This window comes from Bos indicus x Bos taurus, chromosome 9 (genome assembly GCF_003369695.1).
Source record: "Bos indicus x Bos taurus breed Angus x Brahman F1 hybrid chromosome 9, Bos_hybrid_MaternalHap_v2.0, whole genome shotgun sequence".
NCBI classification, from domain to species: domain Eukaryota; kingdom Metazoa; phylum Chordata; class Mammalia; order Artiodactyla; family Bovidae; genus Bos; species Bos indicus x Bos taurus.
Genome location: NC_040084.1, coordinates 68,316,324 through 68,331,394, shown reverse-complemented (window position 1 = coordinate 68,331,394; position 15,071 = coordinate 68,316,324). Strand labels below are relative to the sequence as shown.

The window sequence follows — 15,071 nt, the reverse complement described above, 5'->3', positions numbered from 1 at the left end:
TATCTGGCAGCATATCAACTAAAGGGGTGGGGGGGCGGAGAGGCTTTACAATAGGCAGGGGATGCCCACGGATTAAAGGGACTTTCTGAGTCATTAATACCAAGTCCTCATGACCAGAGTACCTTAGGAAGCAAAACAAAGCTTCTGAAGAATTCAAAGCTTCTGAAGAATTCTAATTAACTTTTGCCACCTTTTAGAACTTCTGGCTCTAATTTTACTCTACTTGATTTTACAGTTTAGCAAAGTAAAGAGATGTATATGCTTACAGTTTCATATTTTATGTTAGTTTGTATTCCCATCTGTTTCATAAAGCCCTTCTTTTGGGTACAGATGGGCAAATCTGATTCATCCTAACTATGTAAATCAGATTGAAGCTGCAACTCCTGTAACTGTTCCACATAATTCTCAAAGTAGAAACACTGGATCTACAACTCGAAAAGCTGTTTTAATGGCCTATATAAGATTGACTTGAATTTTTTCTTTGGATATAGGTTAGTAATGGACATTTGCCTCGCAAGTTAATATAAGCATTTGCAGGTATTTTTAAAAGGCTTTATTATGTTTCTATGGTTATCTCTAAGCGGGCTTAAACAACACAGGACCTTAAAACATAATGTGATTTTAAACAGACATAGCACCTAATTTAGAAACACAATGACAAGCCACTATAGAATATATTCAGGAGAATAAGACTACATCAGACAGATGCTGATGTTCTTTGTTTGGTAACACATCATGAACTATTACTCTGGAGAAGGGTCTTTATATTCAGTAATGATTCACAACGTCTGGGTTATAGATCACTTGCTTCCATCACCTGGGGGTGCCTGTTAAAAATGAACTGGGATGCAGCTTACATGTTCTGAGTCAGTATCTCTGGAGATGGTACCTTAAGGGTTGCATTTTAACAAGCATCTGATATTTCTGATGCAAAACAAAGTTTAGAACTTTGAAAGCTTTTATTCAGATATATAGAGAAACACGTTCTCTTACTCAGCTGCAGACATATAGAGATGTAAGGTTACTGGTCCCCAGAAACCTCCACCGACTGGCAGACCCTTACCATCTGCTGCCAGGAGGGCAGTGAGGGCAGAGATGAGCTGCTGATCTCCCAAGGAAAACATCTCATTGAAAGCTCCAGACACAATACTGACACTCCTTATGCATGTGATGAATGAACGGATAACTGGGAAAGCATTACAATCTCATATTTCTATCTATATACACACTGGCAACTCATTCATTAGCTGACCACCCATTTGACAAGTCTCTGTAAAGAAAACAGACCCAAACATTCAGTACACCTACAAAAGTACTCAAGGCAGAGCCCTCTTAACGTGGAGCAGAGCTTCCCAGCCAGGATGCCCTGACGCTCAGGTACAAGAGTTCTGAGATATTGTTGCCGGTGGTCCTGTCAGTAAACACGGCCCCTGTCTAGTCACCCAGAGGCAGTCCCAACCACTTTCTCACTGCGTCATACAAATGTTGTCATTTGTATGGTATGGTTTTCTATGGAGGGAGGAAGGCAAACAACAGTTTGGGAAACATTTATAAAAGCACAGGTATGTGTTTGGGGGCTTTATCTCATCATTTAATAATCACCTCTTCGATATCTGGTGTGGGGATTGTACAAAGTTTAAAAAGTAAGAAGTGTTGCTGGAACAAAAAAAAGGCTACACAGAGGTGGCCTCTTGGGCGACATGACTGGTAGGTCTCCTCTGAAGGTTAGTGGATGACTCATGGCGGCCTTCCAGCCTCACCGAGTGTTGGGTAGTATACTTGGCACTGAGGGCGTCTAAGAATCAGAGAAGATGTGGCCTCTGCCCTTGTGGAGCTTACCAATGAGACAAGCACACAGACTCAGAGGAAGTATTTACAGAGAACCATCAACAGTTTGGGCATGTGTAACACAAAAGCAAGTGATGAGGAACCTGACCCAGGGTCTGCAGGAAAGGATGAAGCCTCCCTAGGGAAATGGGAGCTACCCTGAAGCCCATGAGGTGAGACTCACTAGGACAGGTTAGAGACAAGGGTTCAAGGCAGAGAGAAAAGGTTTGAGGACCAAGACGGCTGAAGCATTGTTTAAAAACGACCTGATCGGTAAAAAGCTGGAGAGTTCAGCAGATACCAGATAACACTGGTTTTGCAGGCTACATTCAGAATTAGGCCTTTAATTCCAAGAGTAAAGAGATGTCACTGAAATTTTTAAGCAGGGAGATATATTCCCAAATGAACTTTTAAAATGTAGGCTCCTGGGCTCCAGACTGAAAGGTTCTGGCTGGCTGGGCCCCTAATCTGAATATTAGAGATGTCAGGGGATCAGATATGGAGTCAGGCCTGTGAAGCATAGATAAGGAACACCAGTGGTCCATGGGTCTATTTTGAGTAGCTGGCCTATGAACTGGCCCTTAAAATACTTTTTCTGGTATGAAAAAGACATAGGTAGTCCTCAAATTTTTCATTTATCTGGCCTTATTATTTCTGCTTCTGGATCAAAAGCAATGCCAGCATACTTCATTCTGGTGCCCAGCTGGCACTTGAAATGGGTGCCTCGGCTGGTGCAGCAGACACTGTCAGCCATGCCTAGACCACGTCCCCTGGCCACCCACTGTGCCCACCTGTCTCACTTGCTCTGCCTTCCCAAGGATTACCCGGGTTCTGGCAGCTCTGCCTGCGGTGTGGCAGGGGACATGCTGGGGCATTCGCTCATCCTTCCACCCTGGCAGCCTCGCTCTGTGACCAAAGGGAACTCTCGTGTTTGTTTTTTCCACTTTATTCATGTTTTTAATTGAAGGATAATTCCTTTCCAAGTGTTTAAAACAGTTGAGCGTGTTCATCCCTATGGTGGGAAAACCTGAGAGGTGTGTTTTACACAGTCTCCCAGAGAGGCCCCAGCAGGACTGTGCTCCTGCTGTTCACAGTGGTAGCTGGTGTGACAGTGAAGCTTTACCAGCTGTCTTCCCTTCGTGGCCTCACCTCCCTACTCCCCCACTGGCGCTTTCCTCACCTCTTAAATAAACCACCTGCAATCAAATCTTTGTCTCAAGGTCTGCTTCTGGGAGTGCTAGCTGTCCCTTGCTGTGCCAAATGCCTTTTTAAAAAAATACAGTCTGGATTCATTTCGATATTTGGCAAAACTAATACACTATTGTAAAGTTTAAAAATAAAATAAAATTTAAAAAAAATACAGTCTGGTGGACCAATGTTTTGAAAATTATTATGAAGGACGCAAATAAAATGTGTTAAAACCTGACTTGGAACTCCATCCACGTGAGCAACAATTTTGAGAAAAGAGGAGAGAACATTATCTGACATCATGAGAATCATCTTGTTTGAGTGTTCTACTCAAAGTTTAACCTGCTGCTGCTGCTGCTAAGTCGAGTCATTCGTGTCCGACCCCATAGACGGCAGCCCACCAGGCTCCCCCATCCCTAGGATTCTCCAGGCAAGAACACTGGAGTGGGTTGCCATTTCCTTCTCCAGTGCATGAAAGTGAAAAGTGAAAGTGAAGTCGTCAGTCGTGTCCGACTCCTAGCGACCCCATGGACTGCAGCGCACCAGGCTCCTCCGTCCGTGGGATTTTCCAGGCAAGAGTACTGGAGTGGGGTGCCACTGCCTTCTCCTTAACCTAGATATATGTATATATTTAAAAAATGTGCCGGCCTTACTTTGCTTCTCTGGAATAAAAGAAACAAATAAGCAAACTGTTCCTCTTGCAACAAAACTAATAAAAACTAACATTTATTGAGGACTGATTACTTATTACTCACTGTTCTCAGAGCTTTGTACACCTTACCATTCTTAAGATCAGGTAAAAGAATCAGTGATCAAAAAATGTCATGTTTGCTATACACACTACCATGTATAAAACAAATAACTAATAAGGATCTACTGTATAACACGGGGACTCTACTCTGTAATGGCTGATATGGGAAAAGAAGCTAAAAAGGAATGCACATATGTCTAACTGATTCACTTTGCTGTACATCTGAAACTAACACAGTATTTTAAATCAACTATTCTCTAATAAGGAGAAGGTGATGGCACCCCACTCCAGTACTCTTGCCTGGAAAATCCCATGGACGGAGGAGCCTGGGGTTGCTAAGAGTCGGGCACGACTGAGCGACTTCCCTTTCATTTTCACTTTTCACTTTCATGCATTGGAGAAGGAAGTGGCAACCCACTCCAGTGTTCTTGCCTGGAGAATCCCAGGGACGGGGGAGCCTGGTGGGCTGCCGTCTATGGGGTGGCACAGAGTCGGACACGACTGAAGTGACTTAGCAGCAGCATACTCTAATAAAAATCTTTTAAAAAGTAACTTTTTTAAAAATATTAAATACGTTGATACAGATTCACTTACAGCAAAGAAGCCAGCTAACTTCAACTCTGTTAATTCTACCTTAAAGCAACCATTCTCAAGCCATAAGATTAGACTTCTTTATTAACAACCTTTCCTTTGTTATCATTTTCCTTTCTGCTGTGAGGAAACTGAGTCCAGCTATCCAGCCCAGGGCCCAGAAAGTTAGTGAAAAGCCTGAAGGTCAAACTGCCAGCACCTCAGAGTATCCTTTTAAAATTGTACACAATATCTTGGCTTTTGAAATAAAAACTTTAGGGATCCTTACCTCCTTGTGAGTCAATGAACTCTGTTGCTATAATCACTACTATGTGAATTAGTACTTCATTTGTCTTAAAGTAAATTTGCTCAAGTGATATGCCCTCATTATAGGGTTCTGAGTTAGGTGAATGAGTTTAGGTTACATTAGTCATGGTTTTAAGGATTAAGAATAAATCATCACTGTTCTTTCTAATTAAAGAGATTATAACTCTCCTTCATCCATAGGGCAAAACTGCTTTTCTATGAGGATACTGATACTTTAAATGCCACTGCTTCGACAACATTGCTGGGAACTAAGAATCAAACTAATTAATTCAAATGTTCACTTGGGACATTCGTGAGCTACCAAATATTAAGATAATCAAATAACTACATTGCCTTAGATTTTAAAGACTCCCCATAAAAGAAAAGTCCCCAAACATAAGTGTGAAGGATCATCTTTCTATTACTGTTTTCTTTTGTAGTATCTTCAGTCAATGCAAGGACAGAGGCCATTTACTTAAAGATACATCAAACAAAACTTGGTTCTTTACTGAATAATCCATAGAGGTTAAAACGTTCCAGCTTAACTCTACAAGTGAAATCAAAACCAAATGACTGAGCACACTGTACAACGAATACGCTAATAATTAAATGAAACAATGTAGATACAAGCATGTGGCGTATAACGAACACTAAAAAGAAAGTCCATTCTTCACAGGGTATCGATCATCTTCTTTACAGAGGATGATCTTATATAAATATGGATCAGTTCATTGAGAAATATGAATTATCAGGAAATACAATGACTGGGATGTCCAAACTTCTAATATTAAGCAAGTTCAGCTAAAAGATGAACAAGAGAAATCTTGCCCGATGTGCATATACTTTTATAAAAAATTTGCCTAAATTTTTTCAATCCAAGTATTGACCCCCACCATTATTTCACATTAAATCAGGGGCATTTTCAGTAATGTACTAGAAGACATCACCATAGAACACAAAACACCTTAAGGAAAAAAATGTCTTTCAACCACAGTTACCTCTGAGTAACACTAATATTACCACTTTAATTACCTGGTTTCAGGAGACGAAGAGATTTCATTTGTGTCGGCTCTTTTACTTCTTGGAAATGATGGACTAGCTGGAGGCATTTCACCACTTAAACGATCTGGGAAAATTCGGTCTTTATTCAAATTGATTTCTGAATAGGGACAGTTGGCAGCACTAAAACGTTACAAATCGAAAAAAGAGAAGACTCCTATTAGACCATAATTACTTCTTCCAATTAAGACAACAAGCTACAAAATGTAAAATGCAAAAATTTAACTGAATACATAGTTACATAGATTAAACATATAGCAAAAAATTTTTACCTTTAAAACATAATTTAAGTATATTCTGATAAAAAAATATGTCTTTGCCCTAAATTTTTAAATACAATCTCCTGCAATCTCTGGAAGTGAGTAATGGTCAGCAAAGGATTCCCTCTTGTGTTGTCCAAGGGCAGGGCCTGTGTGTAAGTCTGTGAACAATCAGCCCAAGAGAGAAATGCTTAACATAGGAGGGTTGATGACTGAGGTGGGAGAGAGACAGATGATTGACAGACAGAGCAGACCTGCTTCCCAAAGTGATCTCCAGGCCCTGGGTCATCACAAACTGTTTAATTTCCTTTGTGACAGCTGCTGCCCTCTAAAGGAAGGAGGCTCCCCCATTTCCTGTCTCCAGGCCCATATGCATTCATGATTGCTCAGAAAAAAACATCATCCTGTAGCTAATCCTGTTCCTGATATGAAAAAGGACAAGAAGGCAACTTGGATAATGACCCATCTAGCTCCCTTCCCTTCCACTGGTGACCACTGGGTTGGTCTCTCAGATTCCATCTGGGGATCATTCCTGTCATCCAAGCAAAGGGAATCTGGGTCACTAACTGTTCATTCAGCATGAAGTCAGGACACTCCTGTGCCTGGGCCTCAACCTTCCAACTCCAGAACAACTGGCAGCTTCTGTATCTTGATATAGAATCAACCACTCCGACTAACTGCCTATCTTGGCCCTTGGTTTTTAGGAAACCTCCTGAAATCTGGAAATGATGTGGAGTTAGGTAAATTATGCTAGTGTCCTGCATATTCTTTTCCTCAGATTAGGTAATATTTGGGGAAAATTCTTAAACACTGCCTTTCTGCCCTCTACCAAGAGAATCTGACACATCCTCCTGGGAGAAGAGAAGAGTGTGCACAGGCTCCCAAAGTAATTCTGCAAATGGTCTACAAAATTTATCACAGGTAACTTGTAAGTAAAAGTACATCTTTATTTTCTTTACTTACACGTTACTTTATACTGCTATGTCTTATAATAAACTTGGTTAAAACCAAATTCATCTTTAATGAACTCCCTTCCCCTGAAAACAAAAAGGATAAAAAACACAACTATCTCTTCTTGCTCTTGATTTTTTCTTTCTGATAAAGGAAATACACTAACCAACTCTCAGATCACAGTCAAGTTTGATTTTGTTCTTTCTTTCTCATATTGTGTATATACCCTATTGCAAATTATCTACTTGGTGGCTTAGAAGGTAAAGGATATGCCTGCCATGCAGGAGACCTGGGTTCAATCTCTGGGTTGGGAAGATCCCTGGAGAAGTAAATGGCTGCCCACCTCAGTACTCCTGCCTGGAGAATCCCATGGACAGAGGAGCCTGATGGCCTACAGGCCATGGATCACAAAGAGTCGAACACAATTGAGTGGCTATCAGGAAAAAAGTGGCAGGAAAAAAAATACGAATATAATTTTTTTTAATTAATTTCTTTTGACACATATGTTGCTCTTCCTAGAATATCACAACCATCAAATGTTTGACTCACTGTTAAACACCTTGGCTTTACAATTATTGAAAACTGTCTGCATGTTCATTTTGAAGAAAGAAAAGAAAATGAGGGTGCGGATTTCCACCGCACTCTAACACAGGGAAGATTCCCGGGTTTTCAGATGGCTGGGTTCCCACCTACTCACTACAGTGAATAGCTGTAGTTTAGAAGCTCCCCAAAGGCTGCCTCTTCCTGTTTGTTGATTACGTGAAGGAAGAGGATGTCTCTCTCTAGACCACCATATGTAAACACGGGTAGCTCAGAGAGGCAAGGCTGCAGAATGAGACTTGGCACCTAAATATCCCCCTTATCTCGGTTGCTAGGGCCAGAGGGAAATTTCAAACTCTCATTTTGAAGCAGGGAAACAATCACAGCCTTCTGAACAAAGACACACTATTGGGCCAGGATGATCAACCAACACAACCCTGTGCTCATCGGTTATACATATTATGCTAAGCCTTCTCTTCTTCTGAACCATGAGAAAAATCAAATGGGTTTAAACATCTCCAGTTCTTACAACTACTCTAGGACAGAAAGGGATACCAGCTGGTTCCCATAGTGGGAGGTGATTTAAAAAATAAAAAGGCACAGAATGCAAATGAAGTGTGCACAGAGGGATGGGCAATGCCCCAGACGGAAATCAAGAACCGGGCTCTAAATGTGCTCTGCAGCTCTGTCCACAGTGAGCAAACAAACTTGGAAGACTCTGTTTTACAAGACACTTGTAAAATGAAGAGCATGACAACAAACATTACACAGATGGAGTGTGTTACCCAGGGTATTCTGCTTTACTGGCATGATGTCATCTAACTCCCACAAAACTGGAAAATCATTCTTATTCTAACGCTAATGCAGAGACTGAGGCTTTAAAAAAGGGAACTTGCTTAGTATCATCCCATTAGCATATGAACTCCAGCTGTCTCCTACAGGAGCAAAAAGTACCTTGCAATATTGAATTATTTCTTTATCCTAATCCATGACAATTAAACCTGAGAGTACCACCTCTTAGCAAGATGCTGCTGCCATGAAGCTATGAACTGTGTGTGAATGCTCAGTCACGCCAACTCTTTGCGACCCCATGGACTGTAGTCCACCAGGTTCCTCTGTCCATGGGATTTCCCAGGCAAGAATACTGGAGTGGGTTGCCATTTCCTCCTCCAGGGGATCTTCCAGACCCAGGGATCGAACCTGCATCTCTTGCATCTCCTGCAATGGCAGGCAAGATTCTTTATTACCGCACTGCCAAGGAAGCTCAGAAAGGTTAAATATGAACTGAAGCAGTACTTAACCTTTCTGGGCCAATTTCCTCATTTTTAAGTTTATAAAATTCATATGCAGTTTTAATGATTTTATAAACACAGAAGTGCTGATCAAATTTCTCTGGGAAAAGTGGGTTTCACTAGGCTTATAATCATTTTCATATTTCTTGTCTATTAGGTTTCTAATAACAAACGTAAGTACGGCTTGGCCCATGGCACAACAACAGGTACACTTACAAACAGTAATGGGCACATGCAATTATACATGTACACACAACTCTGCTGTTACACAGTTCCCCAGACATCAGGGGAACAGATTCACACAGGATTACACAGCTCTTTACTACGAGGACTTTATTAGGGTGAACTCTGTTCTATTAGCAAATCATTCCATACCTGCTATATACATATATAAATTCTTGTCCCACTGGCCCCTGTAAGGAGGCAGTTTTTCCTTGGAATGACTGTCCAGTGTATTAGGAAAGGTGGAAAAAACGGCCTTGTTCACCGCCTTCCACTGCCACCTTTACAACCTTTTTAGTTGTAAATACATTTATTTAAACAACTGGATGATATCTTCCATTTCCTAAGTGCTCACATGCTCATTCTCACTCTCTGTCAAGACAGGAATCTATAAAATACAAGTTCTATCCAGCTACTGTGGTTTGCATGAGAGTCTAGCGGTTAAGAGTAGGGGCTTTAGTACCTTAAGAGCCTAGGCTGAATCCTGGGTCTGCCACTCTCTGATCTTGGGTACTTTTCTCAAGCATTCTAAGTCTCTGTTCCCACTTCTATGAAACAGAGATTATAGTAGTGCCAGCTTTATAAAGCTGCTGAGAGAATAAAACGAGATAACAGATCTAAGTCCTAAAACAGAGCCTGGCACCTAGGAAGTCACACACAAAAAAAAGTCTGCCTAGGATTATTATTTTAAAAGGAGAAGAAGAGGAACACTTAACCCCTACTGGGTAAAAGGCCATCAGCAAAAATAAACAACAGCATTAAAAACTCCATAACATGCCTTGCGTATGGAGGCTCACTGCTTCCCTCAGGAAAAGGTGGTAATTCTGAGCACTACTCATTCATGCGTCTCCAAATCCCTGTTTATACCATGCTGGCCTCCTTAGAAGTAAGGCCTTCTCTGTAGAGCCCATCACCTAGCCCAGTATCTGCACACAGCAGGCACTCAATAAATGTTTGTTCCACGAGTGGACTGAATCTTGAATTAAAATGATGACTGTGGTTTGCAGGTGTATGTCCAGAGTTATTAATTTTTAAAAACTCTCCAGGGACTTTATAAATATCCTTTAGAGGTTGTAGGAAGTACTATTTCTTTTTTTTCTTTTCCTGTTTAATTTTACTGAGATAAAATCTTACATAGGGAAGATTTACTTCACTTCTGAAGACATTAGATATGCAAAATATTCAGTTTTATATAACTTTAGTTTTCTTTTAATCTCTCCTCATTATGCCCTCTCAGTAAGCCAAATGAGTGAATCAAGAAAGGGATACACCATGACACAGCCAATATTAATACTGCCTTGCTAGAGACAGAATTGTCATCTGAGCATCTCTAGAAATGGGAACACTGTGTGTGTCAGTTGCTCAGTCGTATCCGACTCTTGCAACCCCATGGACTGTAGCCCACCAGGCTCCTCTGTCCAAGGGATTCTCCAGGCAAGAGTACTGGAGAAGGTTGCCATTGCTAGAGACAGAATTATCATCTGGCTTCTGAGCATCTCTAGAAATGGGAACACCATGTCCACATCCAACTCGCTCACTCATCGTTTATATCGCCACATTTAAAAACAGCACATTCTTAAATTTCATTGTTGAGAACACATTTGTATTTCCAACACTTCTTAGATCAAATTCAACTACTGTAATTTTTGGAGACGCTAACAACACATCCTAGTCAAAACATAGGCTTGTGCTTACATATTCATAAAATTGATACTTCTTGCCAAAAGAGCAACTTTCTTTGTTATCTAAGCAAAGAATGCATGTTTTGATTTATGCAATTTCTCACATTAATCCAGAGAGAATTTTCTCATTACGTTTTCCTAAACACAGCATTCTTGGCAAGGACAAAAATAAGCGCCAGTGAAATGAACCTGTCAAAGAATATTCATGATGCAGCAGCTCTTCCGTAAGTCTAGTAAGGAAATGGTAAACATACTGTGGTTACTAAGGGTTAATGTTCCGCCAGATAAAGAGCAGTAAGTGCTATGAAGAGAATAGCATATTCAGGGAGACCAAGAAAAGCCAGTGGAGTGGGCTGAGAAAATGGGAAGCCACGACACAGGCAGGAGTTGACACTGTCTGCTACTCCTCTGGATTACATTCCTGTCCCAAACTATGCACAGATATGCCGGCTATGTCTGATAGGTGACAAGGAAATGAACACTTCTGTATCAATGCATGTCTTAAAAGCCGCGATGTCTACTTCTTCCTCTTTCATTCCCCCAAACAATATGTCATTCTCCATATGGCTTCAATTATACGGAAAGATTTTTTTTTTAACCACATTTCTCCATAACATCTTATATGATTCTCCTTATAATTTCTCCCTTCACTTAGCAAATACAACACTGCATCTGTGAAAAAACACTGCAGAGACAATCACTGAAAGTCTGTGAAATGGAGGTAGCTAGACCACCTCTGAGGTCCACAACCCTTCTGGGGAAAGGTGGTCTTAATGAGTGGCTGGTGCCATCAAGCAGGGGACAGGACTGTAGGCACAGACCTTGCTGTGAAAGGCAAACCTCTCTGCTCAGACCTACCACACCCCTGAAGAGATTACAGACATTGCTCTAAGGTGGATTTTCTTCCCAGAAGACCAAAAAGAAAAATTCTTCGTAAATTTTTGATTGTACCACACAACATAATGTCAATATTCACCCATTTGTAAGATTTCTTTAATCTTTTCCTTCATAATTTGAACAAACTGCCTTTGGTTCAAAGAACATCTTAGGGTTGTAAAGCAGAAAGGTACACATGTCAAAGTTTCAATATTAGTTATTACTTTGTATCTCATATTTCAATTAAATTGAGTTTTTATAGTTTCATTAGTCCCTGAGTTCTTTAAAGGCTAGATCTGTGACTTATTTGGAAAGCCATGCCCGGATTCTCAGTGACAGGGGAGTGGTCAAGGGCACAGTTAGACTGGGTGCTATTCCTGGCTCCTTCCTCACCAGCTGTCAATTAGACAAGTTAGAGAGACCTCTACAGTATCATGGTGGCTTCACCAAAAAAACGAAGAAAATAATAGTCCAACATTATAGGGTCACTTGAAGGTTATCCAATACATGCTACTAGGAAAAAAAAGAAAAACCCTACTGCTCAAAAATATTTACTGAGTGAAAGAATTTATAGATATATAAAGAAGTCTGGCATACTAATGAGTTATTTGGATTTATATACCATGCTGTTGCTGCTGCTGCATAAGTTGCTTCAGTTGTGTCTGACTCTGTGCAACCCCATAGACAGCAACCCACCAGGCTCCTCTGTCCCTGGGATTCTCCACGTAAGAATACTGGAGTGGTTTGCCATTTCCTTCTCCAATGCATGAAAGTGAAAAGTGAAAGTGAAGTCGCTCAGTCATGCCCGACTCTTAGCGACCCCATGGACTGCAGCCCACCAGGCTCCTCCGTCCATAGGATTTTCCAGGCAAGAGTACTGAAGTGGGGTGCCATTGCCTTCTCCATTACATACCATAGTCACTCCTTATCCATGGTTTTGCTTTCTATGGTTTCACTTATCTGAGGTCAATCTAAGTATGAATATGTTAAATGAAAAATTCCAGAAATAATAAATTTTAAACTGTGCACCATTCTGAGCAGCATGATGAAATCTCACAGTGTCCCACTCTGGCTCTGTGAGAAGCAAACCACCCCTCAGTCCAGTGCATCCAGCCTGTTAGTGACCTAGTAGCCTCCTCAGTTCCCAGATCCACTGGCAAGGTATCACAGTGCCTGTGTTCAGTCATCCTTGCTGTAATTAACAAGAGCCCCAAAGCACAACAGTGGTGATGCTGGCGCTTCAGGTGCCCGTAAAGTGCTTCCTTTAGGTGAACAGGTGACAACGCTCAACTTCACGGGGAAATCATCTCTACAGTGAAAATGAATCTTCTGTCAAATTGTGAGGAAAAAGAAATTTGTCCTAGTTCTCCTGTCACACCTCAGACTGCGAAAGCGAGGGCCACAGTGTGTAACAAAATGGGTACAATACGACTTTAGAGAGACCACATTCACATAACTTGTATTACAGTACATTATTTATAACTGTTCTATTTTAATATTACTGTTGCCAATCTCTTACTGTGCGTGATTTATAAGTCAAACTGTATCATAGGTATGTATGAATAGGATAAAACATGATATATATAGGGTTCAGTACTATCCCAGGTTTCAGGCATCCATGGGGGATCTTGGAACATACCCACACAGGGATGGGGAGGGTAGGAGAGATACTACTGTAATGCCTGAAAGTAATCCAGCTGCCTTCACTGGCCAATACTGAATCACTCCTATGATACAGTATTTTTATCTCCCCTTAATCATACTGCTTTTGGCTTGGAGTCATATAAGCCATGAAAAGGATTTTTAAATGGATATTTGCAAGTGGAATCATGATCCTGTCTACATGCAGATTTTTACCCTGGAACACACTGAACCCCATAAAACAAACTTGGCAGCAGTGCTGCAAAACGCTTTGAGGTTATAGAAATTTAAGGAAGAAGAATCCTATATGAAGATAAAACAACCAGGTCAATTTTACAATTCCTATTAATGCTTAGAGAAACAGGCAGGGCAATCTTCAGATGTTTTAAGCACGGAGATTCACAACCTGCATAAACTAGATAAACAAGGAATCATTTTTCTTACTGGGCAATCCAATTAACATGCAGTTAGAACACTTTACACTGACAAATTATTATTTTAATATATACAAGAATAGGCGATGCCTCTGTTCTCTAAAAATCCCAGTTAAAATCACAGAAATTTCTTTCTATTCCAGTAATATTTGAATATGTCTACAAATAGCCCAAACTGCCCAAGTAACACATCAAATTTCAAATGTATAATTTTGGTTTCTCTTTTAAGTTACTTAGAAGTAAGAGAAAAATATTGAAAGGCATTTAATTTTGACCAATGTATTCTGAAATGTGTCTATTTATATTTGTGCTTTTTGTGATCTTTGCTGCTAATCTACAATAATCTCACCTCTCACTATTCAAATTGTTGAGTCACCCAATCAGAATATTTTACCAAACAAATACTTTCAACAAGGCCCGCCCTCTTCTCACTATTAATGGTCAACCCCAAATGACTTTAAGACGTAAAGTATCTATAAAACTAGTCAGGTTGCCAAGAAACTACCGTAAATCTATTTAAATTCACAAATGCATTCTCTCCCAGGAATATTTAACTACACATACACTCTTTATTCTTACATGGTCACCATAGCAACCATAGTTCATATGGATCTGAATGCAGAATTAGTTCATGTCTATTAAGTATCCATGGAAATCATTACCGTCCACCTACAAGGGACAGGCACCCTCTATCTGACCACAGAAGGAACCTCCATGTGAGTGGAAGCACCAAATACCTGTGAGGGCCCAGGTGTCTCGCTCTCTTAAAATGGCCAATCCCTTTACATCCTGGGGTTGTGCAGCCACCGTGTTCTGAGGCTTCCATCAGTTCTAAGGGGCCTATTAAAAAGCCAAAAGAAAAAAGCAAAAAGTTAAGGCTGTAAGAGGCAAATGCCTTGGAGCAGAAGAAGAAAAAAAAAAAAACAAAACAATTTTTCAATCAACACTTATACACAGAAAAAGAAGGCCTTACAAAATTAAAACTATGTTTAAAGTCTCGACTTCTAAAGGTTTTCCCTAGTACTTTGTTCACAATGTCTTTCTTTAATAGTGAAACGGTAAACTTTGACCCAACCCTCTTTCAAAATGTCACAAATTCCAGAGATACCTAAATCTGAAATAATGAGATGATTCTAAACAGCTTGATCAAGTAAATAACATAATTAATATATGAACACTCACACGCTGTGAAAACTTCAAACAACACACCAGGATACAAAGAACAGCTACAGATCCCCTTTAAGCGACTCTCTTCACATTTCATAGCCTCCTTAGTCCTGACTAACCATGTTAACCTGACCTTCCTAGATGTTCCAAGCATTCCCAAATGTACGTACATTTGCGTATGTACATGTGTCACATCTTTGGTTTACTTCGGCCACATAAATTAGGGACAACATGGGTATATACTATTCTGAAGCAGTCTTCTTTGGTCTTTAGCTTCAACTCAATAGTAATATTTTTATGATTTG

General features: G+C 40.4%; 1 protein-coding gene across 13 annotated transcripts in view; it reads right to left on the bottom strand.

Annotated features, from left to right (window-relative positions):
* Positions 1 to 15,071, bottom strand: part of L3MBTL3 (L3MBTL3, histone methyl-lysine binding protein) — a 104,866-nt gene that overhangs the window by 24,277 nt on the left and 65,518 nt on the right. For all 13 annotated transcript variants that reach the window (XM_027551508.1, XM_027551516.1, XM_027551518.1 and 10 more), the window contains 2 exons: positions 14,337 to 14,439; positions 5,675 to 5,824 (listed from right to left, as the gene is read on the bottom strand). In XM_027551508.1, coding sequence (XP_027407309.1) covers positions 5,675 to 5,824; positions 14,337 to 14,439 — 253 coding nt within the window. The remainder of the gene's footprint in view (positions 1 to 5,674; positions 5,825 to 14,336; positions 14,440 to 15,071) is intronic.